Raw genomic sequence first — 21,056 nt, 5'->3', positions numbered from 1 at the left:
TCCCTATAAATCCTGTTCCTCTAGGAACCCTGACTAATACACACACCTTCAATGTTGCACTGAGTCTCTGAGTTAGGATAATATGCCCATTGTGACTCAGTTTCTCACTCTGCACACTGTGGGTGACATTTTTGTGACCCGCTGGGAAAGGGAATGAGGTTTCAGGCCAATAGCCAAGCATGAAGTGCTGTTCAGTTTTGGGGATGGAACCTAGGGCTTCGGGAATGCTAAGTAAAGCCCTCTACTGCTGGGCCACCATACTGAGCGATTCTAGGCAGGTACTGTATGTCTGAGAGCCACCATACTGGATGACCCTCGGCAGGCACTCTATGTCTGACTCAGAGCTGTTCAACCTACAGCCCATGTGTACTGAGCACTTTCTGGCCAAAATCAACAACAACATGTCACCCTACAAGGCTAATGTGACTTTACAAGTACGAGTCACTCATATGGCATGCTAAATATCTTAGCTGAACAACTGTGGCTGGTCCCTATCCTCAAATGTACTCTCAGTCAGAAGGTAGAGTTGAGGCTGGGAATGTGGCTCACTTTACAGAATGCCTGCCTAGTATGCACGAAGTCCTGAGTTCTGCCCCAGCACCCAATACAGCAGAACAGGTGGTGTGGTGAGTGCTTTTCCCTCATGGGAAAGTGGAGCCAAGAGGACCAGGAGTTCAAGGCCAGCCTGGGCTACAGGAGAACCTGACTTAAAACAACAAGGGGTCAGCGAGATGGCTCAACAGAGAAAGAAGCTTGCAGCCAAGCCTGAAGACCTGAGTTCAATTCCTAGTGGCAGAAAACTGACTGTAGCAAGTCTCCTGATGTCTGTATTCATGCCACAGCACGAACCTGTCTATATAAACAGAATATAACTTCAAAGCAAAACAAAAAGAGAACAAAAATCAAAACTAAGTAGAGCAATAGCTGCGGGTGTAGTTCAGTACCAGTGCGCTTGCTTCATAGTCATAAGGATACAGGTTTGATCCTAGTACCATTGAAAAATAGAGTAGAATTGTAGAATTGAGTGTCTGCGCTGGGTCTCAGTGTTTCCCTCTGAAAATGGGCACACAGATGTTGGGTAGTTATGAGGCTCAGTGACAGTTGCTGGAGAGTCTTAACAGGTTCCATGTGGAACAACCTTGTATCTTTAGACTGGACAAAGCAGGGGGAACGGGAATGGGCCAGGACCCTTGTCCTTTAGGAAGAACACGGCCCTAGTCATCGAGAATACAGGGTACTCACGGCAGAACCTGAGGAAGTCTGACTGTAGTTCCTTCCGAGTGTTCAAGAACATCCTTCCCTTCTCGGTACCCATCACGAAGACACTCTCATTGTGTACCGCCACGCAGGCCACCTCCGTGTTCAGCTTGGAGAGCGCAGAGCACTGTGGGGAAAGGGTGGGGGTGAGCTAACTCCAGACCAGCCTACAACCCAGCCTAGCAGTATCCGCCTGTAATCCAGCACTTGGGAGGCTAAGACAGGAGGATTAAGCATTTGAGGCCAGCCCTGGCTACAGAGGCAAGGCTATTGGTGAGATGCGCCTTGTAGACCACTCTGGTCTCTTTGCACTGGGATACAGGGTAGTGACTGCCTTCCATAAACTGTAAAAATGCACCACGCAGCCTGTTTCTCAAGACAGTGGCAGTAGAATTTCAATATCCTGGTTTCAGGAAAAGAATCTCTATAAGGAGGGCTCTCAAGATGGGTCAGTGGATAAATTGCTTGCCTTCCAAACACAAAGACCTGAGTTCAATTCCCAGCACTCACATGAAAGCGCTAGGAGTGAGGTTGAGGAGCTATTAGCGGACAAAGCATTTTCGGCAAAGCGTAATGACCAGAGTTTGGATGTCCAGTGCTTGTATAAACGCTGGGCAGCAGAGGCAGCTCTCCTGTGAGAGCTGAGACATGTAAGCTGGAGATCCTGGGAGCAAGCTGGCTAAAGGCTAGTCCAGGTAAGGGCTGGGATCAAGGCAAACACCGGCCTCAGTACAGAAGACAGCAATGGAAGAAGAGACTGGCTTCCATATACAGCACGATCAAGTAGTCACTGGCCCTCCAAGCATAGAGAGCCTCCTTTCTAGACTGTTATTGCTGTGTGCTGCCAAAGGTGCAAACACGCGTCTGTCTCTCTGTCTCTGTCTCTCTGTCTCTCTCTTTCTCTCTCTCTCATACACACACACACACACACACACGCACACAGTGTGTGTACCAGCCAGGTATGGTGGCACACGCTTGCAATCCCAGCACTAGAGAGGCTGACACAGGAGAATCCATGGGGCTTTCTGACCAGTCAATCTGGTCTACTTGATGGGTTCAAACCAGTGTGAGATCCTGAGATCCTGTCTCAAAACTCAAACAAGGTGATCTACAGGTATCTCACCTCGGATGTGTCTGGCCTCATCTTATCTCAGAAGCTAAGCTGGGGTGGGCCTGGTTAGTACTTAGAGACACCCGGTAAGTACTAGGTGCTGTGTAGGCTTAAATGGTTCACATCTGTAATCTCAGCATTCGGGGAGGCTGAGGTAGGAGGATTGCCTTGAGTTTGTGGTCAGCCTGGGCTACACAGTGAGTTACAGATCAGCCTAAACTATAGAGTAAGGTCCTGTTTCAAACAGGGGGAATGGCACCGGAAGAATGAAACCGAGGTGGAGTTGTGGCCTTTGCATGCATGCATACAACACTACCCCCCAAAACCAGCACCCACACACATGGAACTCTCAATGACCACATCAAATTGGCTTACCTGGTTATAACCAGGACTACAGTATATAAATCCCTCGAAAGCAAAATCCTGTCTGTAAACCCAGTAGCACACAGCTGGCACTTAATAAATGCTGGACTTGGGCTGTTGAGATGGCTCAGTGGTTAGATCCAGGTTGAATGCTCAGTACCCACATGGCAGCTCACAACTGTCTGGAACACCAGTTCCAGAGGATTCAACACCCTCACAGACATACATGCAGGCAAAACACTAGTGCATATAAAATATAAATAAGTGAGCGAATGAATGAATGAATGCTGGTCTTGAGCCATGTATGGTGTGACACCCCTTTAATCCCAGCTCCTGGGTGGCAGAGGGAGGTGGATCTCGAGTTCGAGGCCAGCCTGGTCTACAGAGGGCATTCCAGGTTAGCCAGAGCTACAGAGAGAAACCCTCTCTCAAAAAACCCAAAAAATAAAATAACATAAAATAAAAGCTGATCTTCGTGCCAATTAGCATTTTAAGAAGTTCTGTGCTGTGTGATCCTAGGACAAGTTCGTCAACCTCTCTGGGCCACAGTCTCACCTCTTATGGCACCCTTAAGCAAACAGGAGCACCTTGGGGAGGATGCCATGAGTTTCAGGACGGCCTAACGGTTTGAGAGTCTGACTCAAAATGCTGAGGGTGCAAAGAATTGCTGGTGGCGTGGTCCATCAGTGCCATCAGTCATGCCCACCACCGCCGACAGGCTGTGAGGTTCAGGATATGTGTGGTTCAGAACTATATAGACAGGAGGCTCTCTATGCTTGAGACCAGGAACTGTGTACTTGATCACACTTTGTGACCTCAAGCAAGACGCGGCCCCCTCTGAGTTTCCACTTTATCACCCTAAAATGCTAATGAATACCAGGTAGAGTACTCTTCTGTTTGCCCCTGCTTAGGCTTGTGTGGGGGTGGTGCCAGGATTCAAGCCTAGAGCCTACTTCATGCTAAACACTTATTTTATTAGTGAGTTTATTTTGTAGCCTAGGCTGGTCTCGAACTCATGATTCTAATATTGTAACCTCCCAACTCTTGTGATTCCAGGCATATGTATGTATGTATGTATGTATGTATGTATGTATGTATGTATCTATCTATCTATCTATCTATCTATCTATGTATGCATATCCTGGTGTCTATACATAAGTGTGCATGTGTGTAGAAGCCAAAGGATAACCTTAGCTATTGTTCCTCAATTTATGTTAAAGGCAAGGTCACCTACTGGCTTGAGTTTGCTAGACAGGCCTCCTTTACGCTGGGATTACAAGTGTGGGCTACCAGGCCTGATTTTTTTATCTGGATTCTGGGGGATTGAACTCAGGTCCTCATGACTGCAAGGTAAGCACTTTACTACTTGAGCTATCGCTCTAGTCGCCAGTGATAAGAGATTTTGATGGACATAACCTCTCCGTTCTCCCGCCTGGCCAGACACTCACCATGGAGTCTAAGGCAGACACCAGACTGTTGATGAGCTCGTCCTTGCGGGCGAAGGTGGAGTTCCAGCGCTCGGACCCACAGCCGTTGGTGGGGATGTCACAGTGCTTCCCCAGCAAGGCCATGGTCACCTAGAGAGAACAGAGAGGATACAGTGGGTAGTAGACACATGGTATAATTGGGTAGGCAGACCTGGCTCCCAAGGTCACCTGGGCTTCACAAGTGGGACCAGAATGCCAGCTGGCCTTCCTTCCCATTAATCAAGGGCCTCAAAGTTATGGCAGAGATTTGAACTTCCACAGCCGGGGAGACAGCAGCTACTGCAGAAACCTACATGTATCTAAACGAATAACGTATAATTATTTCCTCCTATTTGAATGGAACATTCCCTCCTAGAGAGAGGATCCTGAGACTCAAGGACAAAGCAACTTATACAACTCAGGAAACTCAGGAAACTCATAAGGCTCAGGAAGCTTACAAGACCCAGGAAACTCAGAGAAGCTCTCAAAGCTCTGGAAACTCAGAAAGTTGTAACATTCACAAGGCCCCTCCCAAAGATTATAAATGCAGAGCAATTGTGTGTAAGAGAATGGGGCAAGAATACGGGACACTCTTCTGTAGAGCTGTCTGCAGCTCATACAGACTTCTAGAGATGCAACTTCTTGTGGGTGACATCAACCATGATGAAGTGGGCTTTGGTAATGCCTTTTGAGTCACCACCATTACAACAAGTAATCTGTCGCCCATTGTGGTGGTTTGAATGAGAATAGCCCCCACAGGCTCACATGTCTGAATGTTTTATCCCCAGTTGGAGAACTGTTTGAGAAGGATTAGGAGGTGTGGTCTTGTTGGAGTGGGTGTGGCTTACTACAGGAAGTGTGTCACTGGGGTGGGCTTTGATGTTTCAAAAGCCCATGCCAGACTGTATGTCTCTCTCTGCTTTCTACCCATAGATATGGATATAAAGCTCTCAGCTACTCTCCCAGTGCCATGCCTGTCTGTTTCCTGCCAATGATGACCATGGACTAGCTAGCCTCTAAAACCACAAACAAGACCTCTCTTAAATGGGTTTTGTTTTTCTATAAGTTGTCTTGGTCATGGTTTCTCCTCACAGCACATAACAATAATTACCCATGCTTCAGCAAATAACCATTCACTCATTCACCAAGCTAGTCTCCAATAGAATTTTCTTCAATCTATTGTGGGTGCCTTCCTGGGACAGACACTTGGTCATGTCACTTCACAAAAAGGCATACACCAGAAACATAGCTGAGAGTTATGCTCCAAGAACAGTGCCTAGGGATATAATCCATCACAAAAGTGAACCCAATACCATACTAGTCTGTCATGAGCCCAGTAGGGTCCTAACTGCCAGTGTCCTCCACAAACGTAACACAGGTAACAGCCCTCTACCGCTCACACCGCTTGCTCATGGCTGTCTACGGCCCACAGGTTTTGAACAAGGCCTTACTTTCCAGTTCCAGCTAGCTGCCTGAACTCTAGATCTTCCTCTTTCTGCCTGTCAAGAACTGAGATTACCAGCCTGTGTCCCCATCCCTATAACCAATCCTGTGGGAAAGGCACCTGACTGCCTCACCCATGGCTTAGCTGGGCATTGCCCCCGTCACCTCTGTACACGCCTCTGGGCTTGGTCACAAGCTCCCAGATCAAGGCCACTGCTGAAGCCTGAGTCTGCTTCCTGGATGTGGGCCATAGACTTGGAGCAGGTGCAGACAGCCACGACGGGGCACAGGCTACTTCCTCAAACTAGATATTCTCCAGGAAAGGACTTTGTACTGACCTACTGTGCTCCCCAAAGTTCCTCCTTTAAAGGCTTCTTTGCTCAAGCCTAAATCCAAAGACAAGGTTGCTGATTGCTGGGGGCTCGTACAAGCCTGTTCTTCCAGAGCTATCGCAAGAAACGGGAGTGAGGAGGTCCCACTTGCTGCCTCTGAGAGCACCTGCCCCTCACTACCCTAAGAAAAGGAGGTAAGGGACAAAGGCAGGACACTCTCTGGGCTTGTTCCCCAGGGCCCTCTAAGGCCCCTGGCTGGGTGTGTCACCCAGCCATAGAGCAGTAGATCCACACCCTGTTTGCCACCTGTCTGCCACCTGTCAACAAGGATTCTAGGCACTCACTGGGTGGGGTAGCAAACAGCCAGGTGGCAGGGCCTCCATGCCCACAGCCTTAAAAGGCACCAAGCCGAGGACGTCTACCGCCACTACAACTGACTACTAGACTGTAAACTCTTCAAGAACCAAACTGTATCTGTCCACCACGGCTGACCCCCAGGGCCCAACTCATTGTCTGGTGTGTGTGTGTGTGTGTGTGTGTGTGTGTATGAGTGGGGGCTGGGTGTTCCTCTGTGGCCAAGCACAGAATCCCAGACACTCTCCAAACCTGGCTGCAGTGTCCCGGGAAACTCAAGACAGCAGCAGGGGCCATAAGGTACCATATGGGGGTTAAGAAGACACCTCAGCAACAAAACACCAGATCATTAAACAGAATGAAAAGCAGCTCTGGACCCGGTATTGGCTCTGTAAATGTTGCTTGTATTTCCTCAGAGGAAGGGATGAAACCTGTTCTCAAGCTGCGCAAAGACACAGCTTGAGCTGAGCTCGGAGTGGGTCTTTCTCCGTTCTAAGCATCCCGAAGCCATGGCCTGGAAGCTTCTAGCCTCTGTACAATCTAATTTTCCAAGCTGATTGAATTCAGCTTCTGCCTGAGTTGCCCTGCCTGGCCTCATACTTTTGCTATCTGTTCTAATCTTCTGGCTCCTTCTCATGCTCTTGCTTGTTCTGTCTTCACTTGTGTCTAGCCTGTCCTCTCGGCCACCCTTCCCAGCAAAACTGCCACACGCACACCTCGCTGCCTTAAGTAGTCTCTTTCCTGTGCTGTATGCGAGAGGGTGGGGCGTGTCCTATCTTTCTCTCATTCTGTCAAATCTTTCCCTGATGTTACTTTGTCTGCCCCTCAATTAGACGTTACTTTCAAACATGGCCGCTTCCTTCTACAAACTAACCTTACCTTCATGGTTAGGGGTTAAAGGTACATACTAAGGGTGTGTCGGTATTCCAGCCAGATCTTACTGTAATCCAGGGTGTGTCTGCATTCCGGTCAGATCATATAGACCTAGGTCTTTGGATGTGATCCCTTGCCAGAGTAACCAAGTTGCTGGATTAAAGTTCCCATACAGGCTCAGATCTGCTCTTGGACTACACGAAAAAACTGGTTTTACGGCCAGTGAAATGGCTCAGAGGATAAAGGTGCTTGCTAAGGACCCGAGTTCGATCCCCAGGGCCCAAATGGTAGGAGAGAATTGACTCCTGTAAGTTGTCCCCTGACCTCCACAGGCATGTGGTAGTATATGCGTGCGGACAGACAGACAGACAGACAGACAGACACACACACACACCACCACCACCACCACCACCAAAATAAATAAAAATATAGGGGAAAAATGGTTTTATCAGGACCCTGTTATCTTAGCTACTCAGATGGGCAAAGCAGGAGTATCCAGGTTCTAGGACAGCCTGAGTACAGAGTAAGTTCAAGCCATCCTGAGAAACTTAGTGAAATTCCATCTCTACCAACAACAAGATTCAAAAAGAGGGCTGTGTGTATGGCCCAGCCACAGACCACATGCCTAGAATCCCTCAGTGAGGAGCTAGAGGCATGGTTTCAATGGAAGACCACTAGCCTACCATCTTCCAGTGAGGGGCTGACAGTGTGGCCCAGCAATGGAGCAGCTGCCTAGGATCCCCCAGTGAGGGGCTGGGGGCGTGGCTCAGTGGTAGAGCCCCTGCCTAGAATCTCCCAGTGAGAGGCTAGGGGCGTGGCTCAGTGGTAGAACACCTGCCTAGAATCCCCCAGTGAGGGGCTGGGGCGTGGCTCAGTGGTAGAGCCCCTGCCTAGAATCCCTCAGTGAGGGGCTGGGGGCGTGGCTCAGTGGTAGAGCCCCTGCCTAGGATCCCCCAGTGAGGGGCTGGGGGCGTGGCTCAGTGATAGAGCCCCTGCCTAGAATCCCCAGTGAGGGGCTGGGGGCATGGCTCGGTGGTAGAGCATCTGCCTAGAATCCCCCAGTGAGGGGCTGGGGGCGTGGCTCGGTGGTAGAGCCCCTGCCTAGAATCCCCCAGTGAGGGGCTGGGGGCGTGGCTCAGTGGTAGAGCCCCTGTCTAGAATTCCCCAGTGAGGGGCTGGGGGTGTGGCTCAGTGGTAGAGCCCCTGCCTAGAATCCCCCAGTGAGGGGCTGGGGGCGTGGCTCAGTGGTAGAACCCCTGCCTAGAATCCCCCAGTGAGGGGCTGGGGGCGTGGCTCAGTGGTAGAGCCCCTGCCTAGGATCCCCCAGTGAGGGTCTAGGAGTATAGCTCTACACTAGAGCCATCTGCCTGGCAAGTTCAAGGTCCTGAATTTCATCCCCAGCATCACAAAAATTAATTATCAATAAATAAGCCAAGCCAGGTGCACACATCTATAATTCCAAGCATTTGGGAAATAGAGGCACAGTGATTGGGAATTCAAAGATATCATGGGCTACATGGTAAGTGTGAGGCCAACCTGGCTATGAGACCTTGTCTCAAAACAAATAACAACGAAAATAAAAACCAACTGGATGTAATGGTGCACACCTTTAATCCCAGCACTCAGGAGGCAAGTGGCACGCACATCTCTGAGTTCAGGGCCAACGTGGGCTATATAACAAGTTCCAGACCAGCCAGGGCTCTACAGTGAAAGTGTCTCAGAAGACGAAAGAAAACTCTGTATCATTAAGAACATCGAATACACGTCAGACCTCTCAAGGATCTGGGAGAGGGTCCACGGTGAGGATGCTCTGAGAAGAGGCTGCTTAGTCCCCTTCCTGTGGCCCTAGGTCACCACGGTGGGATGCTGGGAAGGGTCTGCTGGGAAATTGTACTCACTCATAGCCAGGACATCCACGAACCTGGGAGCCTGAGGCTTCCTGTGCAGCCAAACCCTACAGCCAGCTACTCCTCTGAGCCCTTGGGCCAGTCCCAGCCTCCCAGCTGCCCAGACCCAAATCAAATCACGGCCAGGCAAGCAGCAGAAGCTGGCACTCTTGACCTCCAGCTCATTCCAGACTGCTCTGACTCCTCCTGGCCAAGGTCCTAATCTACTTAGGAGAGAACCTGGGACTCCAAGCCAGAAGACCCAGGAGACGGAAGGGAACTGGGCTGTGGGGCTATCCTAAATCCAGCTAGCTCGGCTTACAGGACCCTCCGGTCTCCAGGATAGTCTGGGTGAGGTACTTGGGAAGTGGCCTGCTTTACATAGGAGCCAAAAGAAGCCTCAGGCCCAAATAGGTTTGGAGCACAAATGTAAGGGGAAAACCGGGGCTGGCAGGATGGCTCAGCAGGTGAAGGCACCTGCCACCAGGAATGCCAAGTTTGATACATGAGATTTGCATGGCAAGAGACAACCAGCTCCGTAAAATTGCCCTCTGATTTTTTTTCTTTTTACTTAACATTAAGGGATGAAAAACAGGAAGCAAGAAGTATGATAAGCAAATTAAGGGCCCAGAGGACAGGAGAGGAGAGGAGGAGAGGGGAGGGCAAGGGAGGGTAAGGTAGAGGAGGGGAGAGGAGAGGAGAAGAGGGGAGAGGAGAGGAGGGGAGGGGAGGGGACCAGACCAGTAGAAGAGAAGCCCCAGTCCAAAACAAGTATGGTAGGCCACCAGAAGGGATGTGAAAGACCAGTGTGGTGGCTTACGCCCATAATCCTAGCACTCGGGAGGTTCAGGCAGGAGGACTGTGAGGTGCAGGTTACCCCCAGCTACACAGTGAGACTGGATCTCAAGACACAAGGACAGGACCAGTAAGATGGCCTCCTTGTTGGCATACGTGCCTGACACAAAGCCTTACAATCTGAGTGGAATCCCCAGGACCCAACATGGTGGAGAGGGAACCGGCTCCCACACGTTGTCCTCTGGCCTCCACACACATGCAGCGATACTGCAAGCACATGTGCACTCACATAGTGTGTGTGTGTGTGTGTGTGTGTGTGTGTGTGTGTGTGTATATATATATATATATATATATATATATATATATATATATATATATTATCAAAGAAATCCAACACAATTTGTCTCCAGGGCAGGCGCTGTGGGAGCTGGGCTCGCCCGGAGCTGGGCTCACCTGCCCTCTCTCCTGCGCTGTCTCTGGGCCTAGGGGAGCCACCTGCTACCTCTTTATTCACTCCCTCAGATATAGCCTTGTCAGACACAGCAAGCCTACGCTCAGCTTCACTCTCAGGACCCCATCTTCCGCTCTATTTTACTACGGGTTTGTCTTTTGTTTGTTTGTTTTTCCAGACAGGGTTTATCTGTGTAGCCTTGGCAGTCCTGGAACTCTCTCTGTAGACCAGGCTGGCCTCGAATTCATAGAAACTTGCCTGTCTCTGCATCCTGAGTGTGCCCAGCTACTATGGGTTTTTGTGAGCCCAGGTTGGCCTCTCAATTGAATGTAACCCAGGATGACCTTGAACTCCTGATCTTCCTGCCTCCCCTTCCCAGGTACTAAGTCCGGCTCTTCTACTTTCTCTGCAGAAACGACTGTGATCTGAAATGACCTGTTTACACGCTTGCTGATGGATTTCTTTAACTCCTTGAGGCCAACTGCTGTGCCACGGATGTTGACTGAATCCCCACAGCCCTGAATCCCTGCAAGACTTTTCCTAGGTGTTCAACACTTAAGGAACTAACAATGATTCAAGTTCAAGCGGGAGTCAGGGGCTCACAGGCTGTAGGCAGAGCAGCGTTGCCTGGAGCTCCCGATGAAAGGTACCACGTGGAGCTGGAGAGATGGCTCAGCCGTTAAGAGCACCGACTGCACTTCCAGAGGTCCCGAGTTCAATTCCCAGCAAACACATGGTGGCTCACAACCATCTGTAATGAAGTCTGGTGCATTCTTCTGGTGCGTCTTAAGAGTGCAATGGTGGTATACTCATATGCATAAAATAAATAAGTAAATCTTTAAATTAAAAAAAATTAAAAATAAAGAAAGAAAGGTGCAACTTGGACTGCCAGAGAGATGGTTCAGCAGTTACGGGGCTTCCCCACGCTCACAGAAGACCTCCATACCCAGCTGTTTACAACTGCCTATAACTTTAGCTCCAGGGCATCCAACACCCATCTTCTGGCCTTCAGAGACATCACGCACATTCGCCATTGACACAGATACAGACATACACAGAAATTTTTTTTTCATTAAAAAAATACGTTGGAGACCATTACAGAAAACCACAACTGGTCAAAATGCAGAGATAGACTGACCCTGACTTGTTCAGCCCCAACAGATACACAACTCCTGCACCCAAGGCTCAGGAAACATGGCAGAAGAAGGCTGTAAGAGCCAGGACCGGGGAGTCTGCTGTGAAGTCACATCTCCTAGAATTGGCAGGGAAGCCACGCCCACGCTACCTGAATGATCTGCTGCCTAAACAAGACGACTCGAGCAATGACCACACCAGTAGACACGCCATCTTGAAAGAGGAAAATCTCGCCAACCTCCATCCTAGCCAAAGGACGACGGGTCATCAATGATTGTTGAGAGAGAAAACTAGTCTGTCCCAAGGATGAGCCCCCAAGCTGGTCATCCAATACCAAGCAGTCATCCCCGACATCACACACATATACGGAATACTAAACAGACTTAGCAAACTGCATGCATGTCTTTATATGTTTATATATGTATGTAACGATAATAAAGAAAACGTAGCCATGGATTTTAATTATGTGTTTATGTATGCAACAATAACAACCCAAGGAAAGGTGGCCAATTTGAGAGGAAGTAAATTGGAAGGCTGGAAGAAGAGACATGAGAGGGGTTGGAAAGAGGAGAAAAAAATGATGTTAATACATCTAAAAGTTCTAAAGGGGGGGGGGCTGGAGAGATGGCTCAGAGGTTAAAAGCACCGACTGCTCTCCCAGAGGTCCTGAGTTCAATTCCCAGCAACCACATGGTGGCTCACAACCATCTGTAATGAGTCAGATGCTCTCTTCTGCTGTGTCTGAAGAGAACGGCAGTGTACTCATATATATACAATAAATCTCTCTCTCTCTCTCTCTCTCTCTCTCTCTCTCTCTCTCTCAAGTTTTAAAAACAAAAACCTTTGCACCTTGGAATCAGGTTGTGGTGGCAGTAAACCTGTAACAACAGCACTCTGAAGGCTGAGGGGACTGCTAAGAGTTCAAGGTCATCTTTGAGTCAGAATCTTTTTAAAAAGTAGAGATGTGACTCAGGTGGTAGAGTGCTTTCCCAACGCCATGAAGCTCTGGGTTCGAACCCCAGCCTACACACACTGGGCATGGGAGAGCACGTCTCTAATCCCAGCACCTGAGAAAGGCAGGAAGTTCATTGCTACCCATGGCCCACACTGCAACCCGAAGGGCTGAGGAGATGGTTCAGTGGGTAATACCACCCACTCCATAAGCATGAGGAGCTGAGTTCAAATCCCCAGTGCCTAAGCTGAGTGTGACTGGGTGTGCCTATGATGTCATCATTAGGAGATTAAGAGACGGATCCCAAGCACTCGCTGGCCAGCAAGCCTAGCCAATACGATCTGCTTCTGGCTCTGTCTCAAAGAAAGCAATGGTGGAAGACACGGGATGTCCTGCTGGGCTTCTGCATGTGACTGACTGGGCAGGCCACACACACACACACACACACACACACACACACACAACACACACACACACAGAAACACACACACACCAAATAAACGTGGAACAATGAAAATACAAAGTATATCCCATCTGGAAAAAAACAAGGCAGACTGACGGACTGCACAGAGATCAGGGGCAGAGCCACAGAATTGAAGACACCCAAGGGGCCCGAAGCCAAGACAGTCAGTGCCAAGGAAGCACAGCCTTGGCAGATGGCCCCAGGGCTCACGCTGCTCAGTCTGCGCTGGCCAGCAGAATGGAGGGAGAGGCGATCTCAGAGTCTTCTATTCTTTCCCAAGTTCTGGATCAACTGAGCCCAAGTACATGTCTCAAGGACACTAATACTGTTTGTAAGCCAGGCACGGTGACACTCAATTCTTTTAATCCCAACACTCAGGAGGAAGAAACAGAGATCTCTGTGTGTTCGAGGCCACCTTGGTCACACAGTGAGTTTCCAGGACAACCAGGGTTACATAGAGAGACTCTGTCTCAAAAACAAACAAACCAAAACAAGTAAGAGCAACTTTTTTGAGACTGTTCATGTAGCCCAGGTTGCCCTATAACTCACTATGTAGCCAAAGACTACCATGTTGCTATAACCCATATCAAACCATGACCTTGAATTCCTGATTCTCCTGCCTCCTCCTCCAGAGAATCGGGATTATAGACCTACACCTTGTTTTATGTGATGCTGGGAATAGAACCCAGGAGATCTTTCTGAGCATTCAACCAATTTAACTACAGCAATTGCCCATTTGTTACATTTTTGTTTTGTTCTGTTTTTGAGACAGGGCTTCCTTGTAGCCCTGGCTGTCCTGGAACTCACTCTAGCATTAAAGGCATTTACCTTTTTTTTTTTTTTTTTTTTTTTTTTTGAAACAGGATTTCTTTGTGCAGCCCTGGCTGTCCCAAAGAAACTCCATAGACCAGGCTGACCTCAAACTCACAGAAATCCACCTGCCTCTGCCTTCCGAATGCTGGGATTAAAGGCCTGCGGAACTCTCCTCCCTCCCCCATGGGCCACATTCTTACAAGGAGACTTGACACAGATCAAGTAGCTTGAAAATGAGGCTTGGTCAAAGCTAGATAACTCCTGCCTTTCATCACAGTGCTGAGGGGAGGGGAGGAATGGGTCTGTGATCTTGAGGCCAGCCTGGTCTACACAGTGAGTTCCAAGCCACATAGGGCTACACAGTGAGACCCTTTCTCAGAAAAAAGGGGGAGGTAGCCTGAAGTACCGAATGGTGGTGTGACTAGCAGCACTTTGTCTCCCCACAGCTTGTCTGTTGAAGGCTTGGTCCCTAGCTGACGGCGCTACTGAAGAGTGGTGGGATCGTGAGGGTACCACATAGGTGACCCACTGAGAGGTCGAGGCGGAAAGGGTGAGGAGGAGGTGGGGCTTAGTTGGGAGAAGTGGGTCACTGGGGCTTGGACTTTGATGGATGTATCTTGTTTCTTTCCTCCCTTCCACTTTCTCCTCCCACCTTCCCCTCTCCCTCTCCATCTCTCTTCTCGGCTTCCTGGATGGATGCCATAAGGCAAACATTCTCCTACTCCTCCATCCCCACACCTCCTGCTCCAGGGCTATGCTCTCTGCCTTGTCTCAGATCCAAACGAAAGGAGCCAGCCGACCACGGACCGTGAGACCTTAAAAATGGTGGGCCAAAATAACCCTTTCCTCCGTTTAAATAGTTTCTCTGGGTGTTTTGCCACAGTATCGAATGGATTAACACACATGGCTCCAAGCCAAAGGCATGCCAACACCACCAAAGGTCAGAGCCAAGGAGTGATTCTTCCTGACCCCTCCGAGGAAGCTGGGCCCTGCCTCCACCTTGTCTAGAGGCACCTTGTTTATAGGTTGAGCCTCCCTAATCTGAAAATGTGATATCCAAAATGCTCTAGAATCTAAAACTCTGGGTGCCAGCTGATACAATGCCACAGGAGGGAATCTAGTCTGACCTCTTGTACCATTGTAAAGAGTCATCCAAAATTACCTTCCAGGACTTAGCATTCAGAAGGTGTCAGACTTGCAAATCACCCTAAGCTTGAAGTCAGCATGGTCTACAGAGTTCTAGACCACCCATGGCTAGATAAGGAGACTCTGGCTCTAAATAAACAAGCAAACAGATTTTTAAAAATGCTAGGCACGGTTGGGCTAGCCTATAATCCAGCATTTAGGAGGTAGAAGCAGGAAAATCAGGAGTTCAAGGACAGCTCCTGCTATATAAGATTTCTGTCTCGGGCTGGAGAGATGGCTCAGAGGTTGAGAGCACTGCCTGCTCTTCCAGAGGTCCTGAGTTCAATTCCCAGCAACCACATGGTGGCTCACAACCATCTGTAATGGGATCCGATGCCCTCTTCTAGTGTCTCTGAAGACAGCTACAGTGTACTCATATACATAAAATAAATAAATCTTAAAATAAATTTAAAAAAAAAAAAAGATTTCTGTCTCAAAAATATCTACCAACAACCAGTGACTCATCTGGGTATAATGGCATACTGCTGTAACCATAGCACTTAGGAGGATCAAGAGTTCAAAACCGGGGGCCCAGGGAGATGGCTCAGTAGGAAATTGCAGGCTGCAAATATAACACCTGAGTTTGGATTCCCAGCATCCACATAAAAGCACGCACCTATAATCCCAGTTCTGAGACGCAGAGACAGGCAGATCCCAGGAGGCTCACCGGCCAGCCAGACTGGCAAAAAACCAGCAAGCTCTAAGTTCAGTGAGAGACCCTGTCTCAAAACAATAAGGAGGAGAAGCACCGGAGAAGACATCCTAACACAAACCTCTGGACTCTGCACACATCTACACAGGCACAGAGATTCACGCAGTCCAAAACCAGCCGTAGACACATAGCGTGCTCAAGGCCAGCACGGGCTACATAAGACTCCGTCTAAGAAATGCCAAAAATAAATAAATAAATATATAAATAATAAAATAAAACAATATAAAACCCAATTACCAGCTGGGCGTTGGTGGCGCACGTCTTTAATCCTAGCGCTTGGGAGGCAGAGGCAGGCGGATTTCTGAGTTCAAGGCTAGCCTGGTCTACAGAGTGAGTTCCAGGACAGCCCAGGCTATAGAGAAACCCTGTCTAGAAAAACCAAAAACAAAACAAAATAAAACAAAAAAACCCAATAAATAAATAAATAAATAGACAAATAAACAAAACCCAATTACCAACCAGCAAGGTGGCTCAGCAAGTAAAGAAACTGGTACCATGTCTCCCAACCTAAATTCAATCCTTGGAACCCACATGACAGAAGGCAAGAAGCACCTCCTGCAATCTGCCCACGGCACGTGCCTGCCCCTCCTCACCCAGTGAAAATGTAATGGGGGGGAAGTTGTTTTTAAATCACAGGGCTGGAGAGAGACCAGTGACTAAGAGCAGGTACTGTTCTTCCAAAGGACCCCAAAGGACCCTAGTTCAGTTCCCAGTTCACACTGGGTGGTTCACCACTTGTAACTCTAGCTTCGTTAGCCCCTGGCTTACCAAAGCCCCTACGATCGTGTGCACATACCCACACATACGTATGTACATAATTAAACATAATAAAAATAATTTATTTTAAAAAAATCAAATTACCTTCAGGCTACATGCATAAGGTACAGTTGTAACAGGAACCAATTTCTTGCTCAGACTGGAGTCCCGTCCCCAAGGTATTTCGAGATTAGACACGAATATTCCAAAATCCAAGGAAATTCAAATCTGAGATGCTTGTGGTCTCAAGGGTCTGGCTTGTGCTTCTTGCTGCAGCCTCAAGACCATCCTGACAGGTTCCTACACTGTTCAGCAGACTTGTTCAGGCTTGTCCTCAGGCCCCAGGACAGACACACAAGCCCTCCCAGAGGCTGAGAACCCCACAAGTCGCAGGTCTGGGTCTACTACTAAACTCCTTACTCTCTTCCCCACTGGAAACCCCACAAGAGCCACTAGAGAGATCTAGAATCTTCTGGACCCAGGAAAGGTTCTCTGACTCTGTATCACTGTCCTGTGGACCAGAGGAGCAGGTGGTGGTGCCAACTCGGGGAGGAAAACTCACAAGGCAAGCGCAAAAGGCGAAGAAGCACGCACGCCACCCAAACACAGCCTCCGCACCAGCCGCCACCATATGCTTGTGTTTCTCCAAAAAGAAGCCTGAGAGAACAAACAAAAGTCAGCGTCTCCCATCCGGGCTGAGGGGGAAGAATGTTGTTTTCCCCCAGCAACCCACGGTCCCCATTTCCTGTCCTAAGAGCTGCCCAGCAGGGAAGGAATTGCCCAGGGCCCTGGATTCCAGAACCCCCTATCTGTTCTACCCATAGCTGCGAGAGAATGTTACAGTCCACAGGCCTGAGTCGAGGCTGTATGGCCTGAGGGGATTATTTGTTTGTTTATTTATATGTGTGTGTGTGTGGTGGTGGGGCAGGATTTCTCTGACAGTCTGTCTCTGCCTCCCCAATGTTGGGATTAAAGGTATGTGCCCCCACAGTGCCTGGCTACCTGAGGGGGATATCCAAGCAGTGCCTGGCAGGCTGAGTAGGCTCAGTGAGTACAGTGTTGGTCTACGTGCAGCAACCCAGATTTTGTCCTCAGGAACACAAAAACCAGACATGGTAGCACAGGCCTAAATTTCTATCACTGGGGTGGAGCCAGGAGAAACAGCCATTCAAGGTCGTCCTCAGCTACACAGCAAGTCCTGCATCAGTCTGAGCTACAGAGAGGGACTCTGTCTCAAATAATCAACTAGGTTGTTAGAGACACAGCTTGGTGGTAGACTATTTACCTAGTATCCGTGAGGTCCTGAGTCTGAGTCCCAGCACCACAAGTTTGTCTCCGGGTGCATTTCATCATGCACATAGCGAATTTCCGGTTGTTAACCAGGGAGCCCAAAGCCTGTGGTGTGAGCGGCCCTTGACAAGGTGGCGAGGACTTCAGTGTACTGGGTTCTGCAATGGACACACAGCACAGACATGAGCAATATGCTCAGATGGTAAATGCCGGATAGAGGTCTGATGGAATCAAACTTCTTTTGGAAGTTCCCTCAGATTCAGACTATCAGAGGGGTGTGTGTGTGTGTGTGTGTGTGTGTGTGTGTGTGTGTGTGTGATGTGTGAACTGCTATATAGCCAAAGCTAGGTGGAACTCTTAGTATATCTTAGGCTAACGTGTGACTTGCTCTGTAGCAAGTTTCCCCACTGGTAGTGATTACATCATAATGGTTCAGACATCTTACTTATCTGGCTTTGATGAAATACCAGACAAGCTGGGTGAGGTGGCGAACATCTCTAGTCCCAGCAGTCAGGAAGAGGAGGAAGGTAGACCTGATTTCAAGGCCAGTCTGGTCTACATACAGTTCCAAGCCAGCCAGGGCTACACAGTGAGAGCGTGCTTCTATAGTTAGTTCATTAACCAATTAATCAGTTAATTGAGGAAGAGTTAGTTAGGACACATAGTGTGGAGGAATACAGTCCATCACAGCAGCAGGACCATGCGGCAGCTGGTCACATGGCGTCCATCACTGGGAAACAGAGAGAGGTGACTGCTGGTGTTCAGCTCACTTCTTTTTCTTCAGAACCAAGCCTGTTTGGTTTCTTTTGGTTTCCTTTTATTGCATTTATTTATGTGTGTGCACACAAACATACCACGGTGCACCTGTGGAGGTCACAGGACAACTTTCAGCTCATTCACGATCGGTCCCGGGGGATCGTCAGGTCTGGCAGCAAGCACCTTTACCCACCGAGCTGTGTTGCTGGCCCTTGTTTAGCTCATATTTAAGACACTTTATGAGGGGACGAGAAGATGGTTTAGATGGTAAAGTGTTCGCCACACGAGCACACAGACTGGAGTTCAACCCAGAGGACCCCCATAAAAGGCTTGGGTTTGGGGGGTTGCCTATCTCAGCATTAGGGAGGCAGAGAGAAGCCGGTCTCTGAGGCTCAGTGGGCAGCCAATATAGACTGATTGGTGAGCCCAGGTCCTAGTAATAGTCCGGCTCTAAAAACAAAGTGAGGGGGGCTTAGAGAGATGGCTCAGCAACTAGAGTACTCATTCTTGCGAAGAGCTGGGATTCAGGTCTTAGCATCCGCATGACGAACCTGAACCATCGATATATCTCCATTTCCAAGGCATCCCACACCTCTGGCTTCTTCCGGCACTAGGCCCTCATGAAATACTCACATGCAGGGAAAATATTCATATGAGGAAAATAAATGTATACAAAAGAAAAATATTTAAAGACAAAGGCAAGAGGCTAAAGAGATGACAGGGAGGTTGAGTGTATGTGTTGTTCTTACACTGGGTCCAAGTTCAATTCTCAGAATCCATGCTGGGTGACTCAAAGTCATTGGTACCTCCAGGTCTATGGCAGCTGACACCCTCTTCTGGACTTCTTAGACACATGAGTGTGTGTATATATTTTTGTTGTTATTGTTATGGTTTTTTGAAACAAGGTTTCTCTGTGTGGCCCTGGCTGTCCTGGAACTAGCTCTGTAGACCAGGCTGGCCTCATACTCACAAAGGTCCTCCTGTCTCTGTCTCCCAAAAGTTGAGATTAAAGGCATGGACCACTACTGCCGACTCAGAGATATCTTTATGATAGGGTCTCCCATTCAAGTATTAACCAGGTCTAACCCTGCTTAGCTTCAGGCACGTCCAGTATGGGATGGCCAGGGATGAGATGAGGTCTTACTCAGTCTGCTAGACTGCCCATGAACTCCTGTGCTTTCTGCCTCAGTGGCCCAAGGGCTGGGATCAGAGGTGTGCACCACCACACCTAGCTTAGCCTTTCAGTTGTACAAGATAAAGACAGCCACATGACTAGAGCTGAGGACCACAACTAAGACATGAGTCCAAAATACTTACAGTGCATTCTCAGCCACAGGCACCGCCTAAATTCATCCCACTGGCAACATCTGGGTGTGGAGGGGCCCACCTACTGTCTCCCCAAGGTCTGAGTCGAGGATTTCTGAGTTCACACATAGCACGTTAGGAGAATGATTGGAGACGTCGATATCCCTCCAGCCCAAGGAAGTCCTCATCTTCGGGGAAATAGCTCAGGTTGGATAGACAGGATCACCCCCTCTGACGTGTGCCTTCTAAAGAGGATCTCGGGTAGTACTCACTTATCATCCTAGCACTCAGGAGGTGGAAGAATCTGAGTTCGAGACCAGCCTAAGCTAGCTCTACAGTGAGAGAGACTTTTCCTTGGAAAACCAACTGGGGCCAGTGAGATGGCTCAGAGGGTGAAGGTAACTACCACCAAGCCCATTTGATGTAAGGGATCGACTCTCACAAGTTGCCCTCTGGCCTCTACACGCATGCACGACACACATGAGCATACAAAAAATAAAATAAGCACAGAAGATGGTCTCTGCCCCACACACACACACACAAACACAAGCGGCTAGCCCCATTTTTGTGCAGCCCGGCTCAGAAAAAACATGGCCAAGGTCACAGCAGCTCACATTGCCCCTTCTTAGTTAGACACGATGGTAAATAAATTGAGAAAAGAAACTTTCAACCAATTGAGAAAAACACTTTTTATCCAAGTGTGCTGCGGCAAGCTGGCAATGCCAGCAGTTGAGAGGCAGAGAAAGGGGGGGTCGGGAGTTCAAGGCCATCCTCTGTGACAGAGCGAACTCTAGGGCAGTGTGAACTTCATCATCTCCTATGTCCAAAAGACGAAGCAGGAGAAGGAAAAGAGGAGAAGAGGAGAGAGAACCACGCCTGAGGCCAGAGAGACGGCTCAGTGAGTAATGGCACCTGCCACCAAGCCTGATGACCCGAGTTCAAGTCCTGCTAAGACTCACATGGTAGAAGAGAATGAACTCCTGGAGTCTGACCTCTGTCAGATTCTCTCTCAAATAAAATAAAATACTCAAGCAAATAAATAATTTTTGGAAAAAGAAAACCATCTCTTGGCACTGCTAAGTATGCTTGCACAGTGTCCTGACGCTCGGCCAGATGTGCCCCTCATCCAACTACCTCCATGAAGGTCCAGCAGGGACAGGCTATGTCTCAAATCTCTGTATCCTTACCCTGCATCACACCAGGATTCCACAGACTCTCCCATGAGCATAACTCTTACATCATTTGCAAATGCAAATTTTTCCCTTTGATACTGGAGATAAAATCCAGGACCTATGCTTAACAGGCCAGTGTGTACCACTGAGCCACGCCCCCAGCCCCTCACTGGGGGATTCTAGGCAG

General features: G+C 48.9%; 1 protein-coding gene across 7 annotated transcripts in view; it reads right to left on the bottom strand.

Moving 5' to 3' along the window:
- Gtf2ird1 (GTF2I repeat domain containing 1) overlaps window positions 1–21,056 on the bottom strand; it is a 96,666-nt gene that overhangs the window by 53,111 nt on the left and 22,499 nt on the right. For 5 of the 7 annotated variants that reach the window (XM_028766016.1, XM_028766015.1, XM_028766017.1 and 2 more), the window contains exons 1-2: window positions 4,180–4,302; window positions 1,243–1,384 (exon numbers count right to left, since the gene is read on the bottom strand). In XM_028766016.1, coding sequence (XP_028621849.1) covers window positions 1,243–1,384; window positions 4,180–4,302 — 265 coding nt within the window. Of the gene's footprint in view, window positions 1–1,242; window positions 1,385–4,179; window positions 4,309–21,056 lie in introns of those variants that run through there. The other 2 variants (XM_028766012.1, XM_028766018.1) reach the window with 1 other exon arrangement.

This window comes from Grammomys surdaster, unplaced genomic scaffold (assembly GCF_004785775.1).
Source record: "Grammomys surdaster isolate TR1022 unplaced genomic scaffold, NIH_TR_1.0 166, whole genome shotgun sequence".
Lineage (NCBI taxonomy): Eukaryota > Metazoa > Chordata > Mammalia > Rodentia > Muridae > Grammomys > Grammomys surdaster.
This window is presented reverse-complemented; position numbering and strand designations above follow the sequence as displayed.